General features: G+C 30.9%; 1 protein-coding gene across 3 annotated transcripts; it reads left to right on the plus strand.

Moving 5' to 3' along the window:
* Positions 1-657: 657 nt before the first annotated feature.
* LOC114370878 (polycomb group protein EMBRYONIC FLOWER 2-like) lies at positions 658-19133 on the plus strand. 3 transcript variants are annotated; one of them, XM_028328279.1, is made up of 24 exons: positions 658-748; positions 1203-1261; positions 4383-4476; positions 4566-4713; positions 5036-5091; positions 6255-6360; positions 6467-6629; positions 6721-6789; positions 9257-9396; positions 9590-9658; positions 10339-10466; positions 11052-11084; positions 11201-11232; positions 11420-11472; positions 11563-11619; positions 11703-11762; positions 13762-13808; positions 13906-13997; positions 15059-15662; positions 16387-16435; positions 17188-17271; positions 17802-17878; positions 18180-18275; positions 18697-19133. In XM_028328279.1, the coding sequence occupies exons 3-24, from the start codon at positions 4427-4429 to the stop codon at positions 18836-18838; spliced, it is 2355 nt and encodes a 784-aa protein (XP_028184080.1). In that variant the 5' UTR covers positions 658-748; positions 1203-1261; positions 4383-4426; the 3' UTR covers positions 18839-19133. The 3 variants fall into 3 exon arrangements, with proteins under 3 accessions (XP_028184080.1, XP_028184081.1, XP_028184082.1); XM_028328280.1 differs by having other exon boundaries at positions 18186-18275; XM_028328281.1 differs by lacking the exon at positions 11703-11762.
* Positions 19134-20403: the final 1270 nt, after the last annotated feature.

Genomic DNA, 20403 nt, shown 5'->3' on the forward strand with positions numbered 1-20403 from the left:
TAGAAAAAAACATTACCTTAATTGGATCAATTTCAAAGTTCTATATATATTGGATTCTCCCCTTTCACTTCGTTACACCGCTTACAAATCCTAGTTCTTGATAGCTACAAAAATTGGTCCAGATTCATTCTTAGTTATTGAGAAGATTATTAAAGATTGAAACATACCAGGTGCTTTTTAGTATTTTTAGTAGGATTTTTTTAAATCTTTGTATATCCATTATGAGTGGATATGAATTTCCTCTATTGATAAAAAAATGTAAAATCATAATTATATTTGGAGTTTTTATTTGACAAAGATAGGTATTTTATGAAATCAATTGGTTCAATAGACAAATCAATGAATCAAATAGGTCATTAGTTTAACAATTGGGTTGATGCATTGTGCAGGTCGGCTTGAAGGGTTGAACTGCATGAACCAACCCAATCCATTTGAGCAAATTAATCCATTGGGCCCAATCTATTTTTACATCCCAAACCACATTTATTAAGTTATTTTATTGTACAATAATAAAATTGGGTACATTTGTTGAATAGTGATTTGTTACTTTATGATAACAGTTTTTGAAGGAATAAAATATTATCTTAATTGGACCGATGTCAAAGTATTATATATTGGGTTTTCCCATTTCATTTCTTCATACCCTATTGCGCCGAATACAAACCCTAGTTCTTGAGAGTTACAAAAAGGATTGATCTAGATTCATTCTAAATTATTGCGAAGATTGTTGAAGATCGAGTCATACCAGGTACTTTTTAATATTTTTAGTAGGGATTAGGTTTTATTTTAAAATCTTTGCATCTCCCTTATGGGTGGATATGGATTTCATATGTTTGATACCATTGATAATTATATTTGAAGCTTTTATTCAATAGAGATAGAAATCTTATGAAAATCAATTGATTGATTTGATGGAAAAATCGATGAATCGATTAGGTCATCAATTTAACAAGAAATACAGTAATTGACTAGGTCATTATTTTGGGTCGTCCAAGAATTTGACGAAGTAACAAAAAGGTCAAAAATGGACTAAAAGCAAATGACATTTTTTTTGAATTTTTTATTCAAAAATATATTTGAGATAAATGAGGGTCCTAGTATAAAGTCTACACTTCTTTTATTTTTTTTTTATATTATAGTATATATAATATGCATATTTTTTTAATTTAAACTTTTATCTAATTTGATCGATAATTGGTTAGGTCCCCAATTTGAGCAATGCAGTGGAGTGAAAAATCGATCAAGAATCGGTGAAAACTAGGTAAGAACAAGGGGACAAAATTTGGTTTGAACCAATTTTAATTTTTAATTTTGTTTCAATATAATTTTAAATAAATAAGGATCTTAAATGATATTTACATATGAATTGCTATAATTTAATTATTTATTGTGAATTTATTATTTTGTAAGACATGTATTATGATCTTTTTATACTAATTTAGAATCTTACTAGAGTTTTTCTTAGTTGGTTGAATATCATGCCTGAATTGTTGTATACTATTTTGTATTTGTCTTTCATTCCTATAGATTTTTTTTTTTTAAATTTTACTCAACTATTTTTTAAACTAAATTTTACTTAACTTCATTCTTATAATTTTATACTAGTTTATTATTTGAAATGTTAAAAAATGTTAGGAATATATTTACTTATTACTAATTTAACTCATTTGAGTAACAATTGACGAAATGAGATATTAAGGCAGAGAATTAATAAGGCAATGAGTACTTGTTGAACGATAAACACTGGCCTTGGGTCAGACAAAGGATTGTAGTAGGGTGAGGGAGAAACATAAAGGAGAGAGGGAGGAAAGTCCATTCCGAAATACAAATAGGCTTTCAAAAAACAATAAGAAGTGATATGGGTGCACCTTTCTTAATTTCTTCAAAATATAATTTCTTAATATTTTATTGGTATTTAATATTATTTAATATATATATATATATATATATATATATATATATATATATATATATATCAATAAATTTATCTTTTTTTAAATATTTAGTATCATATTAAATATAATTACATTAAAATTGAGTAAAAAAAATTAATTATATTTTTAATTAAGCAGGTATTATCTTCAAACATGTTTAAGCCTATTGAAAATTTTCATGATTTGCTCCTTATGTGTATAAATTAAAAAGAAAATAGTAAATATAAATTTATAATTATTTAAATTTAAATTCATTAAACTTTTGCATTATAAAATATTTATAAAATAAATTTTTTATTATTTTATAATTTATTATAAATAATTCATTATAAATGAAATTTGTAATTATTAAGAATATCTTTTAAAATTAAACATATTGATGATCAATCTTTTCATGGAGTTATCATCATAAAATACAATATATCAAATATTATGATTTATTAAAATAACTTATCATATATTTTCTTATAACCTGTATATTTCATATTTATTAATATTTAAATAAGTAAAAAGAGTAAAATATAAAATAATTAACTTAACTTTGAAATAATCAAAGATATGAGTATAGTTTTATAGCATATAATCACAATAATGTGAGTAAATTTCACATTTATATAATTTCTCACTCACATAATCAATATGAAGTAATGGGTAAAAGCATAACAATAACTGTTCTTAAAATAATCATAACAATAATGTGTGTTGTTTTATTTATTTGACTTATTAATGATATTGTTTATTTTTTTTTTGTCTTTGGATGAAATTAATGGTGATGTTGAAAAAGAAGAGGAAGTTGCTCTGAATTTCATCGTCCATAACTCTAATGTTTAATTTCAATAGTTTAGAAGTTTATTCTTGATGATATTTAAATTTCAATTATCTTAATGTTGAATGTTTATTTTGAAGACTTCAATCACTTTAATATTAAATGTTTGGATTTGATTTAGTTTGATTTTTATATTGGATTTTATTTTAAGTTATTTGAAATAATTTTATTTTTTTTACAAAAAAAGACAGAAAAATGGATCAACCCGCATAATCCACCAATCCGTGATGGGCCAGGCCGGACTGACATTTTGTTAGCCCACACAAAAGTGGGCCGAACTGGGCTAATCCACTTTTAGCTTAACCCGTTGCGGGCCAATCCACGTGGGCTGGACTGACCCATTTTGATAGCTTTAAAAAAAGGGCTCATATTAATTAGGGATGTCTTGTTTAGCATTCAAATATGTTAGATTGCTAAACCATCGATAATCACTCAAAGTACACAACCATCTATCATTTTTAATAAGATTTTCTGTCTTAAGTCTTAACACACGTCTTTTCCAAACATGAGAGGATTGAATCCAGAATCACTTCGGCTAAGAATAGGACCAACAACTTGTTGGTTAGCTATCAATTGTTTTACGACCACATATACTAGGGACAGAATACTAGGAGTTAAGACAGAACAGAGCGACATAGACGCAGTAAAGTATGTTATTGTGGTTGTAAGGACACAAAAAATGTTTTTTCTTTCTAAACTTTGCCTACAGTTTTCTTGGCCAATATTTAAGTCTTCAACCCAACACATTCTCATGTGGTTGCATTGCTAAATTGGGACCGAGTTGGTGGCTTTTGATTTCATTTTTGGTTCTCTCTTATGGACTCACTCACTACTGTTAATGAAACTGCTTCATAAGCTGCAATCCAACCACTGTTTGTGATAGAAACGAAATTAGATAGAAAATGTGAATCAATGCCAAGGAAACTCTAACTGAAAACAATCAAATAGACATGACCACTTTCGGTTTTCAGGCAATGGCACACTGTGAGACATTTGATGTTCCCACCAATGTGTCTCATCTGCCTAATCTGGGGTAGGAACTGGAGGTATTGCAATTTCAAAAAATTTCAATGACTCTTGGACCCGTCTCCTCTAAAGTAAGCTAATATTCAGTATTCACTTTAGAGGATAGAGTAATCTTAATCGTTGATGAGAAAATCAATTATCGTGCATAACATGTGTTGAAATATCAACATTTGATATTTTCATATTGACTGAAGTTAGTTACTTACTGGACATAGAAGGTTGATTTAGTGATGAAGAAAGAAGAAAAGAGAAGAAAGAGAGGTTGCGAATTTAAATTCTCCCATTAACAAAAACTAACAATTAATATTATTCAATAAAAAAAAGGTAGTTACTTACCTTCCAAAGTAAGCAACTGCTCACTTTAGAGGAGCCAAATTCCTCTACATAATTTTTAATTATTTATTTTTTCCAGTTAGAAACCTGCTATACAAGGTAATTTTAATGCACCACTTGATTCGATTCTTCACCTTAGATAGCACCAATGCTTTCAGCTGTGATATGGAATCTCAACATTCAATGGATCTTTATATCTGAGTGTTGCTATGTTTTCAATATATGGTTTTGATGATTTCTTTTGCACTGCTTTTCCGTTGTAGGCTTGTTGCTTCGGAGAATTTCACAATTGTCAAGGTTCAGATCAATGCCAGATATACCTGGGACTTCTTCAGCAAGAATGGCAGCTTCTGAAACGTAAGTTCCCTTCCACGGGAAGTTACTGCAGCCCTCCACCCCAAAAGGGGTGCAACATAACAAATGCTGATATCTGTTTGCCTCTGCAGAAATTCTAGAAGAACAGGTCAACGAAACAATAGAGTTGTTTGGGAGAATTTATCTGAGGAAGAGAAGCTTGCTGCGATAGAGAGTCTTACTGTTTATTGCAGGCCTATAGAGCTCTACAACATAATTAAGAGTCGTACTAAAAAAAAGGTAAAATCTATTAAGAGAGTCTTACTGTTTATGTCATAATTTATAACTTTTATTAGGAATTGGGATATATATATATATATATATATATATATATATATATATATATATATTGCATGAGTCATAACCTCATAGGGGCTGATTTTATTATTGGTATTATTATTTTATTTTATTTTGAAAATTGTCTCTTTTTCTACCTGTTGTTTTAGGAGAATTTCTTATACTATTTACTTCTCTTTAGTAGTACTTATTGCTTCCTTTTTTATTTTAGCTCTTGATAATATCATTGCATGTTGTTCTAATAATATACATGTCTGTCTTATAGCCATTATACCTTCGGAGATGTATGGACTACCATATAAAGGCTAAGCGCAAGAAGAGGTAAAATCTATTATATATAATCTTCCTTCTCCTGTTTACTCCGTTTTCTTTAAGAGATTTATGTTTATTATATGCTATATGCCCATGTAGATGTATATGCTATGTAATGTTCAGTTGAATAACTGTATTTAAGTTGCTAGTTTGTAATTTAACATGCTAGTTTTGGTTCACGAGTGTGGCATTTGTAATCGAGTTTCTTTGAGCCTCTAACATAGTGTTGGGAAACAAACACTATTTTTCTGTTTGTAAACTTAAAATATGCACTTAACAGAAACCAAAAAATAAGAATAGAGAATAAAAAAACAACACAATTTTTTTTAACATGAAAATTCTTTCAATGTAAAAAATAAAAATCACGAGACAAGTTAATAAATAATTCTACTATTAAAAGTAGGATTAAAATAATTCTTTTGATATAAGAGAATATCTCTCAACCTCACCCAATAAAGATGATTTATAATTTTTCTTAACTCTCACCAAGTGTGGTGAAAATCAGAACTATCTTTTTTCACTATCACTCTCGCTTTGTTTCTTTTTGGTTGTCATGAGATGGGATGCTCCAATTCTTTATGAGCCTCCTTATTTATAGGAGATGAGTGTGACTTCCTTTAAGAGTGAGTGAGAAATGTCAATAAATGAGTTATATTCACAAAATTCTTTGTAACTCTAACCTTCAATTTCTTAAGTGGAATGTGTAAGTCTCAAGACCAAAGAAATCAATCTCAAGTTTTTGTAAAGTGCTCCACAACTTCCTATGCATATCTTGGAATGCACTCTTCAATTTTCCAAGTATTTAAATTTTCATGTTTGCTTGAATGTGAACCAACCTTAATTATGGTAGAATTTCTAACAGATAAAGACCTATTAATACTATTGTTGTGGTTTATTGTGTGCACTTTACATGTGACATTGACTAAATCAATGCATCCATCTCAAAATATTGTTTCCATTTATGATGCTTCAAGATAGATGAGGTTTTTATTATGTAGACCTTGTGGTGCATTTTCTTTTTACCTTAATTCAAATGACATTTTTTTCCTCCCAGCTAAGGTTGAATTCGATAATTTCTAGGGATTTGAAGTCATTGTTTTCATTTTGCCATTGTAGTTCAATATAAATATCAATTTTGAGATGCTAATGAGGTATCTCATTTGAATGTATAGGCTTGTATTGACGGCTTCGTTGTCATGGAAAGATGATGATAATCGGGCGCTGTTTCCTTTGTGTGTCTGTCTGGGAAGGCTGGATCCCAATACGGAAGCTCGAAGCGTAGGAATAGTTATTCTTGCATACACTTATTAGTTTCTTATCGTATAGTGCCTTATTCTAATAACATTTTTTGCTGCATAATACTTTTTGTTTTAACTTATAAAAGGCACAAAGGTATCATGTTGGTAAGATATCCTCATTTAAAGGACTCTCAGGAGTTGATGGGAAGGGGAATACTCAACTCGAAGTAAACTTCATGCTTCCCGAATTTGATAAGTTAGCTGGGGAAGTTAGCACTGCCAAATATTGGTTCTTGGTCTTTGCTTCTGGTATGCATATGGTTGTTTGAGCCAATTAACATGAAAATACATATGCCTAATTTTTTTGCTAAACTCCATGTTCTAACTATTTTACTTGCAGCGGGGAACCCAATTTCATTATCTAGAGCCAATTCGAGCCCGTGGCCTGTGGAGGTGTCTTCTAATGAATGTGAGATATGCTTCAACTACTAACTTCTGATACTCAAAATATGTTTGTTCTTTATAAAATTATGTTTATTTCTTGGTCCATCGCTCTTTATATTATATTCTTAACGATTGTTAACTCATTGACAAGTGTACTAAATTGTCATACATAGTAAAGTTAAAATAAAAGTTCGAATGTTGAATTTATAAAGATTTTGTTTGTACTTAGATTAATATAAACTCAATTTTTAAGCAATAGATATAATAGAAGAGATGATGAATTATAAGTGAAATCAATAGAAAAAATAGAAGATAAAAAAGACAAGAAAAATAAATAATTTTTGAATGCAAAAGATAAATTCAGAATGCAAATATGTTGAATCCTAGCATTCAAAACTTCTTAGGTGTAATGTTAATAATTTTTTTCTATCTAATGTTATCTTAGTTTTTATCCATATCCACTCTGATACTCTAATCCTGATTCCTTAAGTGAAGGAATCTAATTTATCTATTTTCTCTTCGCAAATTCCTTTTCAAAGATAAAACAGTAAATTATATTAAGAATAAAGATGTATGAATAGACTAAACAAACTCATTTTATTCCTAGACACAATTTTATTTAGATGTTATTTCCTAATTCTTTAGAAAATAAACACTTTCCAATGCCTACATCCTAAATAGATGCACGAATATAGGTGATCAGACTGCAATCAATAACAATAAGCACAGAAAAGAACAATAAAAACTAGAATTGCATTAAATAAATTGTAAGAAAGAATTACATTACAAGAGTTTGACTGGTAGACTCTCAACAATGAGAGTTTAGTCTTTTATTGTCATGAGAGACTTTATACTTTAAGAATTAATGAGGATGGAAGAAGAAGAGAGCTAGATAAGGAGGGAAGAAATGGCTATAGAGAGGGTTAATGGTTTCTCCTATTTAAAATGCTTTTGGGTGTATTTAGTAGAGAGCTCTAAGTCTCGGTATGACTTTATCCTTTGTTTCTTACTCCTTTTATAAACCTTAGTTAACTTAATTTTCACGCAATCCTGCGCTAAGCACGACAGTTGAGCTTAACGAGTATGGTGGTGATCACGCGCTTAGCACAGAATTCGCTTTGAGCATGCGTTCAGGTTTGTTCATGGGTTTCCTTTGCACTAAGCTTGGGTTGGCTGTTAAGTGAGGTGTCATGTTGGGCGTGGCTTGTGCTAAACGAGATGTTCCAACTTCACTTTTTCTTAAGGTTTTTTCTTAAATTTTTTGCATCATTTATCTTCAAAGCACTTATAATTATTTTTTTTTGAATCCTGCATTCCTGCAGGTCAAGAATTGAAAAGATATTAAAATCTTCATTATTTTATAAAAAATAATAGTAAAATAGAGAAAATCTAACCATTCTTGTCTGATTTGACTATCAATTAAATTTAAATTTTACAGTTATCAATGATTGTTTCAGCTTTCTTACCTTGTATGTAATGTGGCATTAACCCTCTTTGATATTGGTAAACAGTTAGATTTTACCACCCTATTCTTAAACAAAATATAATTTCAATTTTCAGCACATGATTGGTGTGTCTGAGATAAAAAGAATTATTAGTCTCTATGTAACAACTTAAGCTCTTGGATGATTTGGGGTGATCTGAGGAATGTTCTATTGCACGATTTTAAATGCTGTGCTATGGTCATTTTTAGGAGTAAACAAGACTCTGAGGATTGGATATATATAGTTCTTTTCATAGGTAGAAACTGAGGATTATATATACATGTATGTATAGTTCTTTTTAAGTGGGACAAATGAATTGTTCGGACTCTAGCATTTCTCATTTGCCCAGGTTATTTGATTTAGAGGCCAATGAATGATATCTAGTAAACTAGTAGTACTGCTAAGGGAAAACCTTGTGAATTAAGGAAGTGTAGATGGATTGATTGGAGCTAGATTGAAGGGGGTGATCGATTGATATCTACACAATTTATATACTGTTTTGTGTAGTATAAATGCATGTGCAGGCCTGACAGAATGTATGCTTCAATTTGTAGCCTGTTTACATTGGTTCTATTTCTCTGTACCTTACTACTCAAACCCTGGTCACCTTTGTTGCAAGTAAATGAAATGATTTTGTTATCTGAATATCCCCCAAAGATAATAGGGCATTTCATAATGGATGATAGTATTACAGTCTCCTGAAAATCACAGAATTGGACAGGTGGTACGGTCTTTTTGAAGTGGTTTCTCGTACTGATAGTTTGATGATTTATATATTTGTTCCTTTATTTCTGTAAGGAGGATTTGTTATCCCCTAACTCTTTGCAATCACCTTCTCTTTGTCTTAATGAATTTCTTTTTTCATCAGAATAAAAGTAAATCTGATATTTTACAAGCTTTACTACTCGAGGATTATTTTTTTCCCTTAATACTATGATGATTTTGTTATGGAAAAGGGTAATTTTTTAACCTTCATATGATCACATCGTTTCATTCTGTACTTGACAGCATGGGGCGGAGAGAGATGTTTATATGGAAAAGTATCTTTGAACTTTCATCAAGATAATGGAAATGTATTTCCATATTTTCTTTTGCGAAAGCCAGGCAAGATTAAGATTGAGATGAATTTGCATCCATGTATTTTGACGGTATGAAATCTAACTATATCTGATTGATGCTCAAATAGTTTTTTCCCCTTTGGTGCTTCCTTTGTTTCTAGTTAAATATATGCTATTTATGGGTACTGCTTTTGTCTATCAATCTTGTCAAGTTTTTTTATCTGTTCTTCAGTCTTCACAATTATGACAGATGTATTACTTAACAATTTTTTTCATGTTGCAGTATCATTTGCAGTATTGTATTCAAAGAAAGAGCAAGATCATCTCAATTCAAGATTCCAGGAACTCTAAGGTGGAGGCTTATTCTACATCAATATCATCTACCCACTAAGCAAAAATACTCACCCACCACAACTCAATTCTTTAATGAATAACTTATATTCACTGCTTCTTGTTGTTTCTTTTCTGTTCTTATGGTTTCCAAAGAGTAAATTAACTAAATCAATTTGTAGTTTAGATTTTAGAAGAAGAAATTATAATTCTTATATCATTAATTAATTGAAATCACAAAGGATGGTATAAATAGGTAGAGTTAGTTGGAGATTCTCTAATCAATTTGATTACAATTCAAACTAGCATATACAAGGAAAAACAAAACAAAACAAAAAATTAGGCTAATTTGATTTTATTTTACCTAATTTTCTAGAAGAAATGATAATTCTTATTGTATTGATTAGTGGAAGTTACAAAATATGATATAAATAGGCATATTTTGTGGAAATCTGATTACAATTCAAATTAATATAATAAAACAAAAAATAAGACTAAGAGCAGATAAATCTGATCGTATTCTAGCCTAATCTGATCTTATTCTAGCTTATGTTTTTAGAAGAATTATTTAAATTTTGAAAAAAAAACCTTAGCCACTTTGACACCCCTCTTAAGTTGATGCATACACAACAACTTAATTCTTTAATGGAGAATTAATAGTGACCGTTGATTTTTTCTTTTTTGTTCTTATAATCTAAAAAGGCTAAATTAGAGCAATTTGAAGTCTCATTTTGTCTTGAAGAATTTGGAGCTAGGGAAAAATCTTCTAGCCAGACAAATACAAGCACAGAAGTATCATGGATTCCGCCATCTTCATCACAAATCCTTTGGTAATTTCATTTTTGTCATAAGCTTCTGTTGAGAGTACAAGATATGTTGATATTATTGTTTTAGACTTTTACCAGCAAGATATGTTAATCCGTTGGTCTGCCTAAATAAGATTTTATATTCGAGTCTTATGAATGAAAAAATATAATTGAGAAGAAAAATTCAACTAAAGGAAACCAATCCAATTTTTTGATGAAAATTAATTATTAATAAAGTTGATGAATATTCCATATGTCATATGACAAAAAAATCTTTTAATAAATTTTCTATATAAACTTTTTAGCTGTTAAAGCTTGTTCATCAAGCTCTCTTGTCACATTAATAAAGTGAGAAAAACAGTGATTCATGAAGTTATGAATACCTTTCTCCTTCTTTGGAGTATATCTTTATTAACTACCATAAATCATTGGGTTTTCATGAATGTTAGTTCTTCAACTCTATCAATTTTTTTTGTTGTACTACATTATTTTGGAATTCCAATAACTAAAAGTACTAGATTTTTTTGGTGGTGGTGATTGAACTTTCTTGTAATTTCTATTAGACAAATTTGACATACATTTTAATTTCTTGTTGCTTCTTTGGTTCAGGTCCAAAGAAGGAAATGTGGTATTTTGTTATAGGTATTACATTTTCTAGTGCACTCTTGTCTCTTTTTGACATTTTTCTCTGATAGAAGAAATTATAATCATTCTGTTCTGTCTATTTTAATCAATTTTGTTTATAAAAAATATTACAGGTATTATAATAATAAGTTGCACAGAACGGAAGGTAATGCAAATATTGTTCTTAGTTTTTCTTTTGTTTATTATTTGATTTTTTTTTCTACTTGGTGAATTAAATAATGTGTTTTTCAAACAAATTAGTTACTGTACAGGTTAACACATGTTAGAATATTTACATTTATATTAGAATATTAGCATTGGTGTTAAATATTAACTGAAAGCTTTGACTGCAGTAACTGAAAATTTCTCCTGTACAATTTGTTTGGATCGATGTGCATCATACAAGGTTAAGACTAGTTTTGAGTAATGATTTAGAGATCTACATTTATCAGTATGATAATATAAACTTGTTGTTAACGTTTCTGACATGTTTTAGGGATTAAAATGTCACCTACAATCGTCACATGATGGCTATTTCAATTTTGAATTTTCGGTCAGTAATCTTCAAAACTCTTGATAGCTTTCTAATCACTAAGTTGTAGTAAGCCATGGTTTCAATAATAAATAACTTTGCAGAATTCGGAGGATTTTCCATTTGTCTTTTTGAGTGTGAAGACCGTAATCAGTACTATAAAGGTCTGAACAGTTTGCCTTCAATTTTTTTCGTCTTTAATTTTTGTAAATCTATTATCAATCTTAATATCAAATTGGTTATAATCTGTTTGTTGGTGTTTATTGTTGGAAATATTAATCATACTCTTTCATTTAAGACCTCTAATGTTTTGGGGGCTTATTAGATTCTCTTATTTTGAAGCTTGTTTTATTTCTTTTTTATTCTATTCTTCCATGTCCATACTTTTTATGTCCATAACATGCAATTACTTGACATTTTTTACAATTTACTTCGAAAAGAAAAACTTGTATACTGGTGTTGAAAGTGGTATGCAAACACCATGTGGTGAAGCAATTGGGGATTGACCTATATATAGCATAGGATTACAGCAAGAATAATATTTTTGTTACTTATCCTTTCACCTTGGTTCTAGACTACCCTATAGAGATTAAATGGTAAACTAGAGTTGTGGATAGAAGCTTTGAAAACACATGGTTTCTCATATAGAATGCCAGTTCCAATCAATTTCAGTGGCATCGTGAAATGTGATGTAGAATGATAGGCCTAGAGTACTCCTCTAGGGTATAGTATTCCATGGATCAGATTTCAAATATTCTATGAGGAAAAAGAAAATCTCAGTATTATTATTATGAAGTTTTGAATAACGTAAGACATCTAAGAGGTATTTATAAGCTATAACCCAAAAATAATGAAAATCCTAGATAATCCTAACAAATATAATATTCCTAAAAACAATGTAAAATCAAATAAGAAATCTTAACATTATAATATATTTTCATATGAATGCATAATTTGTCTATAATTAGGGTGGAAATAGGTTAGGCCGGCCTACATAGGCTTACAACCCGACCTACATAAAGTCTGATCTGAACTGACCTATTTAATTAAAATGTTAGGCTCAGACTTTTTTTAAAAGCCTATTAAATTAAATAGACCAGACTTAGACTTATTAAAAAACCTTATATGTCTGATAGGCCGACCTATATTATTTTTTGGGTACCAATATATAATATTATTTTTTGGATACAATTAATTTTTTTTTCAAACTATCAGACTTTGATTACACTGTTCCATAACTTCTATTCCTATAATCAAGGACTTTAATTATAATTTAGGTGTGAATCATGTGCCCTTTTATATTCCTCATTATTTTGATTGACTTTTCTTTCTTTTTGTTAACTTTCCTATTACGTTCTTACTTTATAAAATATTAAATATTTATTATGAAAAAAGCTTTTAAAAAGGTTATCAGACTAGACCAGACTTTTAAAAAGGTCAGGCCAAGTCAAAATAAAATTTTTTTATATGCTATAGACCAGACTCAGGCCTCAAAGATTCATAGTAGGCTAAGCTCAGACCTTTCAAAGCTGGTCTGACCTATTCCTACCCCTATCTATAATATTCCTATAAATCTTAACATTATATTATCTCATGTCAAGCTGTCATTACTTTCTTTTCTGCTTAATATGATATTTTGTTGATTTTCCTCAGCAGGAAATTTTCATTTGAATAGTTTTTTTGAAGGCTTTTTCCTATTCTTTTGGATAGGTCACTATTCTAGTTATACATAAAATAATGATATATTCTCTTAAATAAGAGAAAAATTAAATTCCAAAATTTGTATAAGTTAACATGATAGTCCCTGAAAGCACAGCAATCCTTAAATATGTTTCTCCAATCTGCATTACTCTGATAGTACTGAAGAAGGAAAAGTGGTTTCTTTATTAAGAATTCCTCTGCGGTCATTTCACATATCTGTTGAACTTGAGATATTTGTTGTTGTGCAAGAGGTGAAATCTAATAGCTAAAGCATTGTTGCTCTGGTTCATAATAGTTTAATCTTGTAGGATGCATGGTTGCTTCCTTTCTATGGTTTTATAGTCTTGTAGAGAACAAATGTCTAGAAAAATGGAAGCATAACAAGGTTGTTTAAGGTTTTAGGATGAATGCATTTAGAATTTTGTATTTGTTCCTCAAATTTTTTAATTAATTTCTCTGCAGGATGTTGGAGCGGGTATTAATCCAAGACTACAAACTTTTCTATATTGGTAAGCTATTTTATTCTCACCGTTCTGAAATTTCTCATCTCCTCATATAGATACATGTTATGAAGTAAAATGGTCAACTAAGAATATCTATATGCAGTGCCAAACGACTTAAGCATAGAGAACCGACTCGTGGTAGAACAAATGAGACAGACCGATTGCTCTTTAATGCTGGAGTTCCTTCACCCGATGGTGTGTAACTTACTTTTGCAACTATATGAAGTATTTTAGTTGGTGATACAATTTATGTTCTACATAGCTTACAAAATTTGACAGAACCCGGTCAGAATTTGACTTGATTCAAGGGTGGTAATTGGATTATGTCAAAGTGGTGGGGACCTCTAATCATCTAAGAATTAATAACAGTGGCAACACAGTGTGGCCAAAAATAAAATTCTAGCCATCTAATTCTTTCCACTACATGTTGAAGGAAGGGCCAAATATGTAGTTATCTGAGAATTACTTATCTGCACAATAGTAAAAGGCTAAGGATATAAAACATGAAAAGTTAGGGCCATTTTTATATACTTATTTAAGGGTAGAAAACTCTATCTGGGGAAATTAAGGCTAGAAAGAAATTGATAGGTTTTAGGGTTTTATTAAACTATTGTTTTCCAACATATGGTATCATATATGGCACAATTCGTTTCACCTTAAAAACCTAGGTGCTTTAGTGCTTCCTTTTCATTAAGAAAAAGATGTGACCACAGAGGAGGTCAATCTCCTTATTGGATAGCTGTGATTAGATATTTGATCTGGTCCAGAGGAGTGTGATGTAAACCCGGGCAATATAATTTCCATGAAATCGGTAGCAACATTGTGTTCTGGAAATTTTGTCGTCAAATCACCCGGAGCCAATGATCATGACCTAAAGAAAGCCTGGTTCTGACCAGTCTCTCTACAGTTAATAGTTTGTATTAAACATTTTACAGGTCTGTTTAGAGGTTGTACACACTCACTTAAAGCTAGACATGTATTATTGAATCAACCAAGGCTGCAAGCTTCTTTTAAGTGAAAAAAAACCATTAAAAAATTAGCTTAGAATATATGTGCTCAATGTAATGATATTAAACTACAAATCTCTAGTTTGACAAATTGTATCAAATGGTTCTCTTATATATATTCTAATCGCGCGTTATTATATTTGTTGAGCATGATTATGAAAGAATCATGTGTTGGATGGGATAGTTGTAGAATACTAGCATTAATGTTTAAGTGTAAAAAGTGTATCACATATTGCTATGACAATGCAGAATCAAAAGCTATTATTTTACATCCTGGTCCGCGCTGTGTTCCATCAATATTTGATCATGATAATGGGACACATGCAATGCTACAATATGACCCTGAAGGGGTTTCAGATGAAATTTTACTTCCTGGTCCGGATTGTGTCCTATCAGTATCTGATCATGATGATGTGACGCATGCAATGATACTAGATGATCATGAAGGGGTTTCAAATGCAACTTTACATCATGAAGGGGTTTCTAATCGTGATGATGGGACACGTGCAATGCTATTAGATGACCATGAAGGGTCAAATGCAACTTTACATCCTGGTCCAGATTGTGTCCTATCAGATGATGATGGGACACATGCAATGCTAGAAGATGACAGTGAAGGGGTTACAAATGCAATTTTACTTCCTCGTCCAGATTATGTCCCATCACTATCTGATCATCATGGTGGGACACGAGCAGTGCCACAAGTTGACCATGAAGGGGTTTCAAATGTAATTGTTTTAAATCCTAGCCAGGATTGTGTCGCATCAACGTCTAAGCATGATCATGGGGCTCCTAAAGTGCGGAAAGCTAGGAAGAAAGACAAGTTACCAATTGAGCAATATGACCCAAGAATGTATGTCCTTGATCTTTTCTCTATCCTTGGAAAACTAAAGGCAGTTCATACATTCTGAGAACTTTATATATCCATTATTACGAGTTTACAACCGGAAATGTTCTGATCTCAATGCTAAAACAAAATGTTACTGAAATACGTTTCCCAAGCAAAAATAACTTCATCTTGCAACTTAATACTTTTTTACATAATTGTATGCTGTCATATTATCATAATAAAAAACAGTGCCCCTGATAGATCATTGATGCCATAATTGCTAGTTATTTTTGAAAATTGAAATGATTTAATAATATATAAAACTAATTGATTGTAGCAGCTTGTCACACCTGGCATCTTCTTCGTATGTGGCTGACAGGCTGTTGATTTGTTTGAGTTTTGTTAACTTCTGAATATCAGTGTATGCTAATTAGCAGGGTCTATTAGCCATGCATGAGCTTGATTTTTCACTTTATCACTGAATTCAAAATTTCTTATGTTTTATGTCAAATGTAGTTGATGTCATAACAATTTCTATTTTGTCCAGGATGTCATTACACATTTAGGTATAGAAAATTTTCCATATATGTGATACCTATATAAGCGTGATCTCATTGGAATTTATATAGGCAGAGTTGAAAAAGAATTTTTCATTTATAATTTTCTACTTGTGATTATAACTCTTGCTATAAAGTAGAAATAACATAATGGGCACAGCTTTGACATAGTTCTTTTCAAAACATTTCAGCGTTGCCCGGTTTGAGAAGCGGCAGTTCTATCACTCTCACAAATACCAGGTGATGAGTGACAGCCATTTACTAATTTATGTTTTTGTACTTTTATTCTATTTTCATGTAAATAGGAATTGTGTTGAAGAAACCATGAACTTTATAAGTTCGATTGAGAGGCCTAAACTCAATGCTTCTGATATAAATGTGTGGAGATTCTTTGGTTCTCTTAACATTAGTTGGGAAATGTAATTTCATCCTATAGAATCAGATAGCAGTTTTTAATTTTCTAAAACAAATTTTTATTTGCTACCTGTTTCTATCCGTTAAACAAACAAATTATCAAATATATATTTCTAGACAATGGAGATGCATGTATGAATTGGGGTTGTATGCAAGAAATATAGAAAACTATCACAATTTGAGTACATTTTTTTCTTTGATAGTTGTAAGTTTTGTTCTGACTTTGGTACAACATCAAAGTGATGCATTTTGGCTGTCAAGCTATGCATTCTATTGGTATCATTTGTAATTATGGTTGCAGAAACTTTGCATTATGTATAATTTCACTACTATTAGTATTTATATTGGTTTCTAGTTGTCATGAGATATGGTGACCTGAAAACAACATTCTTTTCTGTCAGACAAAACAAAACAATAAGTTCATGTTTCATTGTATTCAAATGTCTAATGTTTACATTTAGCCAACAACTTTTAGTAGGAAAAGGCTTACTTGTCATTGTTGGTTTCTAATACTTCCCTTTGCTATCGCATGTCTGACGATCTGACTCATTTTTGTCTTTTTTTTCCGGCTTAAAAAGCCTATGGCACTTGAAGAAGCGCTATTAGATGAAGATAGTGAGGATGAAATGAATGAGGGTGCTCAGGAGATTGAAGATCGAAGGGTATGTACCATTATATAAGTGATCTCTTGTTTTGGTTTTCTACAATTTAATTTTCTTTAATTGTAATTTTTCTTGAACAACAAAACTCTGGTAGAACTTAATAGTAATGAGTGGCTGGCAAGAGCTTAAAAGTGATATAGAATTACCTTTCTTTGAAGCTTTATCTATCTGTGACTGAGAGTCTCAATCATAAGGATTTTTTTAAACAAATTTTATTCCAGATTGTAGAAATAAATAAGCTGACCCCATACCATATTATTCTTCTTAACAGAAAAAAAAAAGTTTTTTGAATTTTAGATCATCTCCACTATAATTGTTTGGTTTAACCATGTTTTGGACCTTATTCTGAGAGCTTAGTTTTTGTGATTCCAAGTTTACAACTTGAAAACTATCTCATGATTCATCGAATAGAATTTCAACATAGGTGTAGATTGAGGCTGAGGTTGAATTTTGAAGTCTGTTTCACCCTTAACTGTTTTTCACACTTTTTGCTATCTTTTGAGGAAGCATTGACACACACTGATATGCAGAGACTTGCTATTCTTGATGCGCCAGACCATGTGAAAGAGTTCCTATCTCTGTGGAACGCATTTATTAAGAAACATCGGTTAGTTCTTTTCGTTTTGATTCAAGTAATTCACTTCTTGTTGGATCTTCCTAGTTTTGTTTATTGTCATCATTAACAAGTAAAATGTATATATTATATATGCTGGATGCTGAGATATGAGATATAGAAAGGTGAAATGCTTGTCCATTTTTTTTATTGTCAAATGTTAGTTTTGTTAGGAGAGATCGAACTCACAGTTTTTTTCTCTTTTTTTCTTCTTTAACCATTCAACCCACTTTATATCTCCGACATGCTTGTCCATTTGGATTTCTACTTTCTGGTTTCAATCAATTTCTTCTAGTGGCAGAGTGCTGGCAGATGGTCACATAAATTGGGCTTGTGAAGCTTTCACAAAATATCATTCTGCTGAGTTTGCCCAGTCCAACTCGTTAGCCTGGTAACTAGCATCGATCTCTTTTGTATTTTCCCGTTTGAGACATAAGAAATTTTATACCTAACTTTGTTGTTTTCATCATTGCCTGATGTCCTTTTTTTATTTATCAATATTTTTCTACATAATCTCTCTGTTTGTGGTGACAAGGCTTCATACATCTATACCTTAAATCTCACTAGGTGGGAGCTAACGGACACTAAGTTGTCCTTTTTATTGATTTTAACCTTAATTCAACAAACATAATCATGACAACATGTACATCTTCAAAAACAATTTTTGTCAAGATAGTTTGATTCTAATAGTTGCAATAGATTGTGCTATTTCATCACCTTTTGTGGCTTTACTTGGTCAACATGTCATGCATTATGCTCGAATTGGATGTACAAAAATCTGGAAATAATTACGAAATTAATAATTTTGACAGGAATTGGAGAATGTTTATGATCAAACTAATTAATCAGGGTCTTCTAAAGACATCGACCTTCGTTGCATGCAATAATATTCTCGAACAATGCCGGAAGCAGAACCAAGATCCCCAAAGGCAGAATCAAGATCCCCAAAGCTAAAGAAAATTTAGTTTTAATTAATTCCTTCAAATCAAAACAAACGAATGGACTTCTCTTTACAAGGTGCAAATTACTGCCACCGTCTTGCGGAATCTTTTTAGTTTTAATTGTTGTCTTTGATGTACTGTTATTAGTTATTACCTTTGGTTGTACCATAAATTTGCCAAGGATAAAAATTTCAGCGGCATGGAGCTGAAGAAGTTCTTAAGCTCCCTAAGTTTTTATATTCTTGATTCATTTCTGTTAAGTGTTTGAAATTCTGCTATGCCATACTTTTTATTATTCTTGACATCAAGAACGGATTGCCAGGCTCATATTTTCAATTTTTAGATTCCAATTTACTGAATTGAGCTCTTGATTGCAAGCCAAATTTGTCCATGCATATTTATGCAGACGTGTATCCTGCAAACTTTTGCAAAACCAGCAATCCACCAACTAGCAGAATCCCGAAACAGGCCACTCATGATCAACAATAAGTGAGGCCTAAACTAAAGTAAATTTTAAGAATTTTATTTTATTCAAAATGATAAAGCTATGTTGAACATTTTGATCAACATCAGCAATATTTTATTTTATAAAATTAATAATAAATATTTTTTTTATCGTTGATAAATCTAAAATTTAGTTGTCTTACTTTACTTTTTGGACCGGCTTTGAGGCCACCATGCCCATAATCTGGTGCACTCCTTCCACCTTTGGCCGAGCCATCTTTGTTCTCAATCTCACCCAACCCCATCCACCTATTGCTAGTAGTAGATCACTTGGAACAATGGTCTAAGCAGAGGGACAAATGCAAGGGTGGGCAAAGGATTCAATTTCTAATTTTATATTTTTTCTCTCTTTCACGTTATATTGTATGATATGGCTGACAAGAGATATAGGGCAAAAAACCTTACATAATATTAAGAACCATTGAAAATTAGACTAGTCATTTAGCTATGATAAGGGCTTAATTTTTTAAATTAGGATTTGATTGAGATTAGCTATAATTTGGTTCAGTGATGCTGATGGAACCCAATTCCCAAACTCGTGTATATTTACAACAGAGATAAATTAATCTCAAAAATAAACCTCAGTACCTAAGTAATTGAAGTTTAGTCTGTCATAGTGATTCGAAAGACAATTTATAACATCATTCCGCTTGTATCTAAAGACGAGGGTAAGGATACAGATTACTCCTTAGAAATAAGTTTAATGAGTTTTTATACGAATCAGCGATCGTGAGATGAAAAAAAATCATAAAACATTAAAAAAAAGAAGATTTCTTGACACGCAAGTTCCAAAACAGGATAGATACACCGTTGTTACCCTTCAACTTTTTTTTGGAACTAAAATATCACAGAAAAACTATTTCTCGCTGATAAATAACAACAACGGAAGATTCTACTATGTCATAAAATAAAGTGATAATGAGCATCATTTCGGTACCATGAAGTGGTTGGTTGAAATAGTGCTAAATTCAACTCCCTTAATTAAGTCTTAAGGAAGTCTTGGGGTCTTGTTTGCGAGACTGTGAATGAGAAAATCTCACGAAAGGAGATTCAGTTTCTTGATGAAAATTAATA

The sequence above is a fragment of the Glycine soja genome, chromosome 10, assembly GCF_004193775.1.
Source record: "Glycine soja cultivar W05 chromosome 10, ASM419377v2, whole genome shotgun sequence".
Classification (NCBI taxonomy): domain Eukaryota; kingdom Viridiplantae; phylum Streptophyta; class Magnoliopsida; order Fabales; family Fabaceae; genus Glycine; species Glycine soja.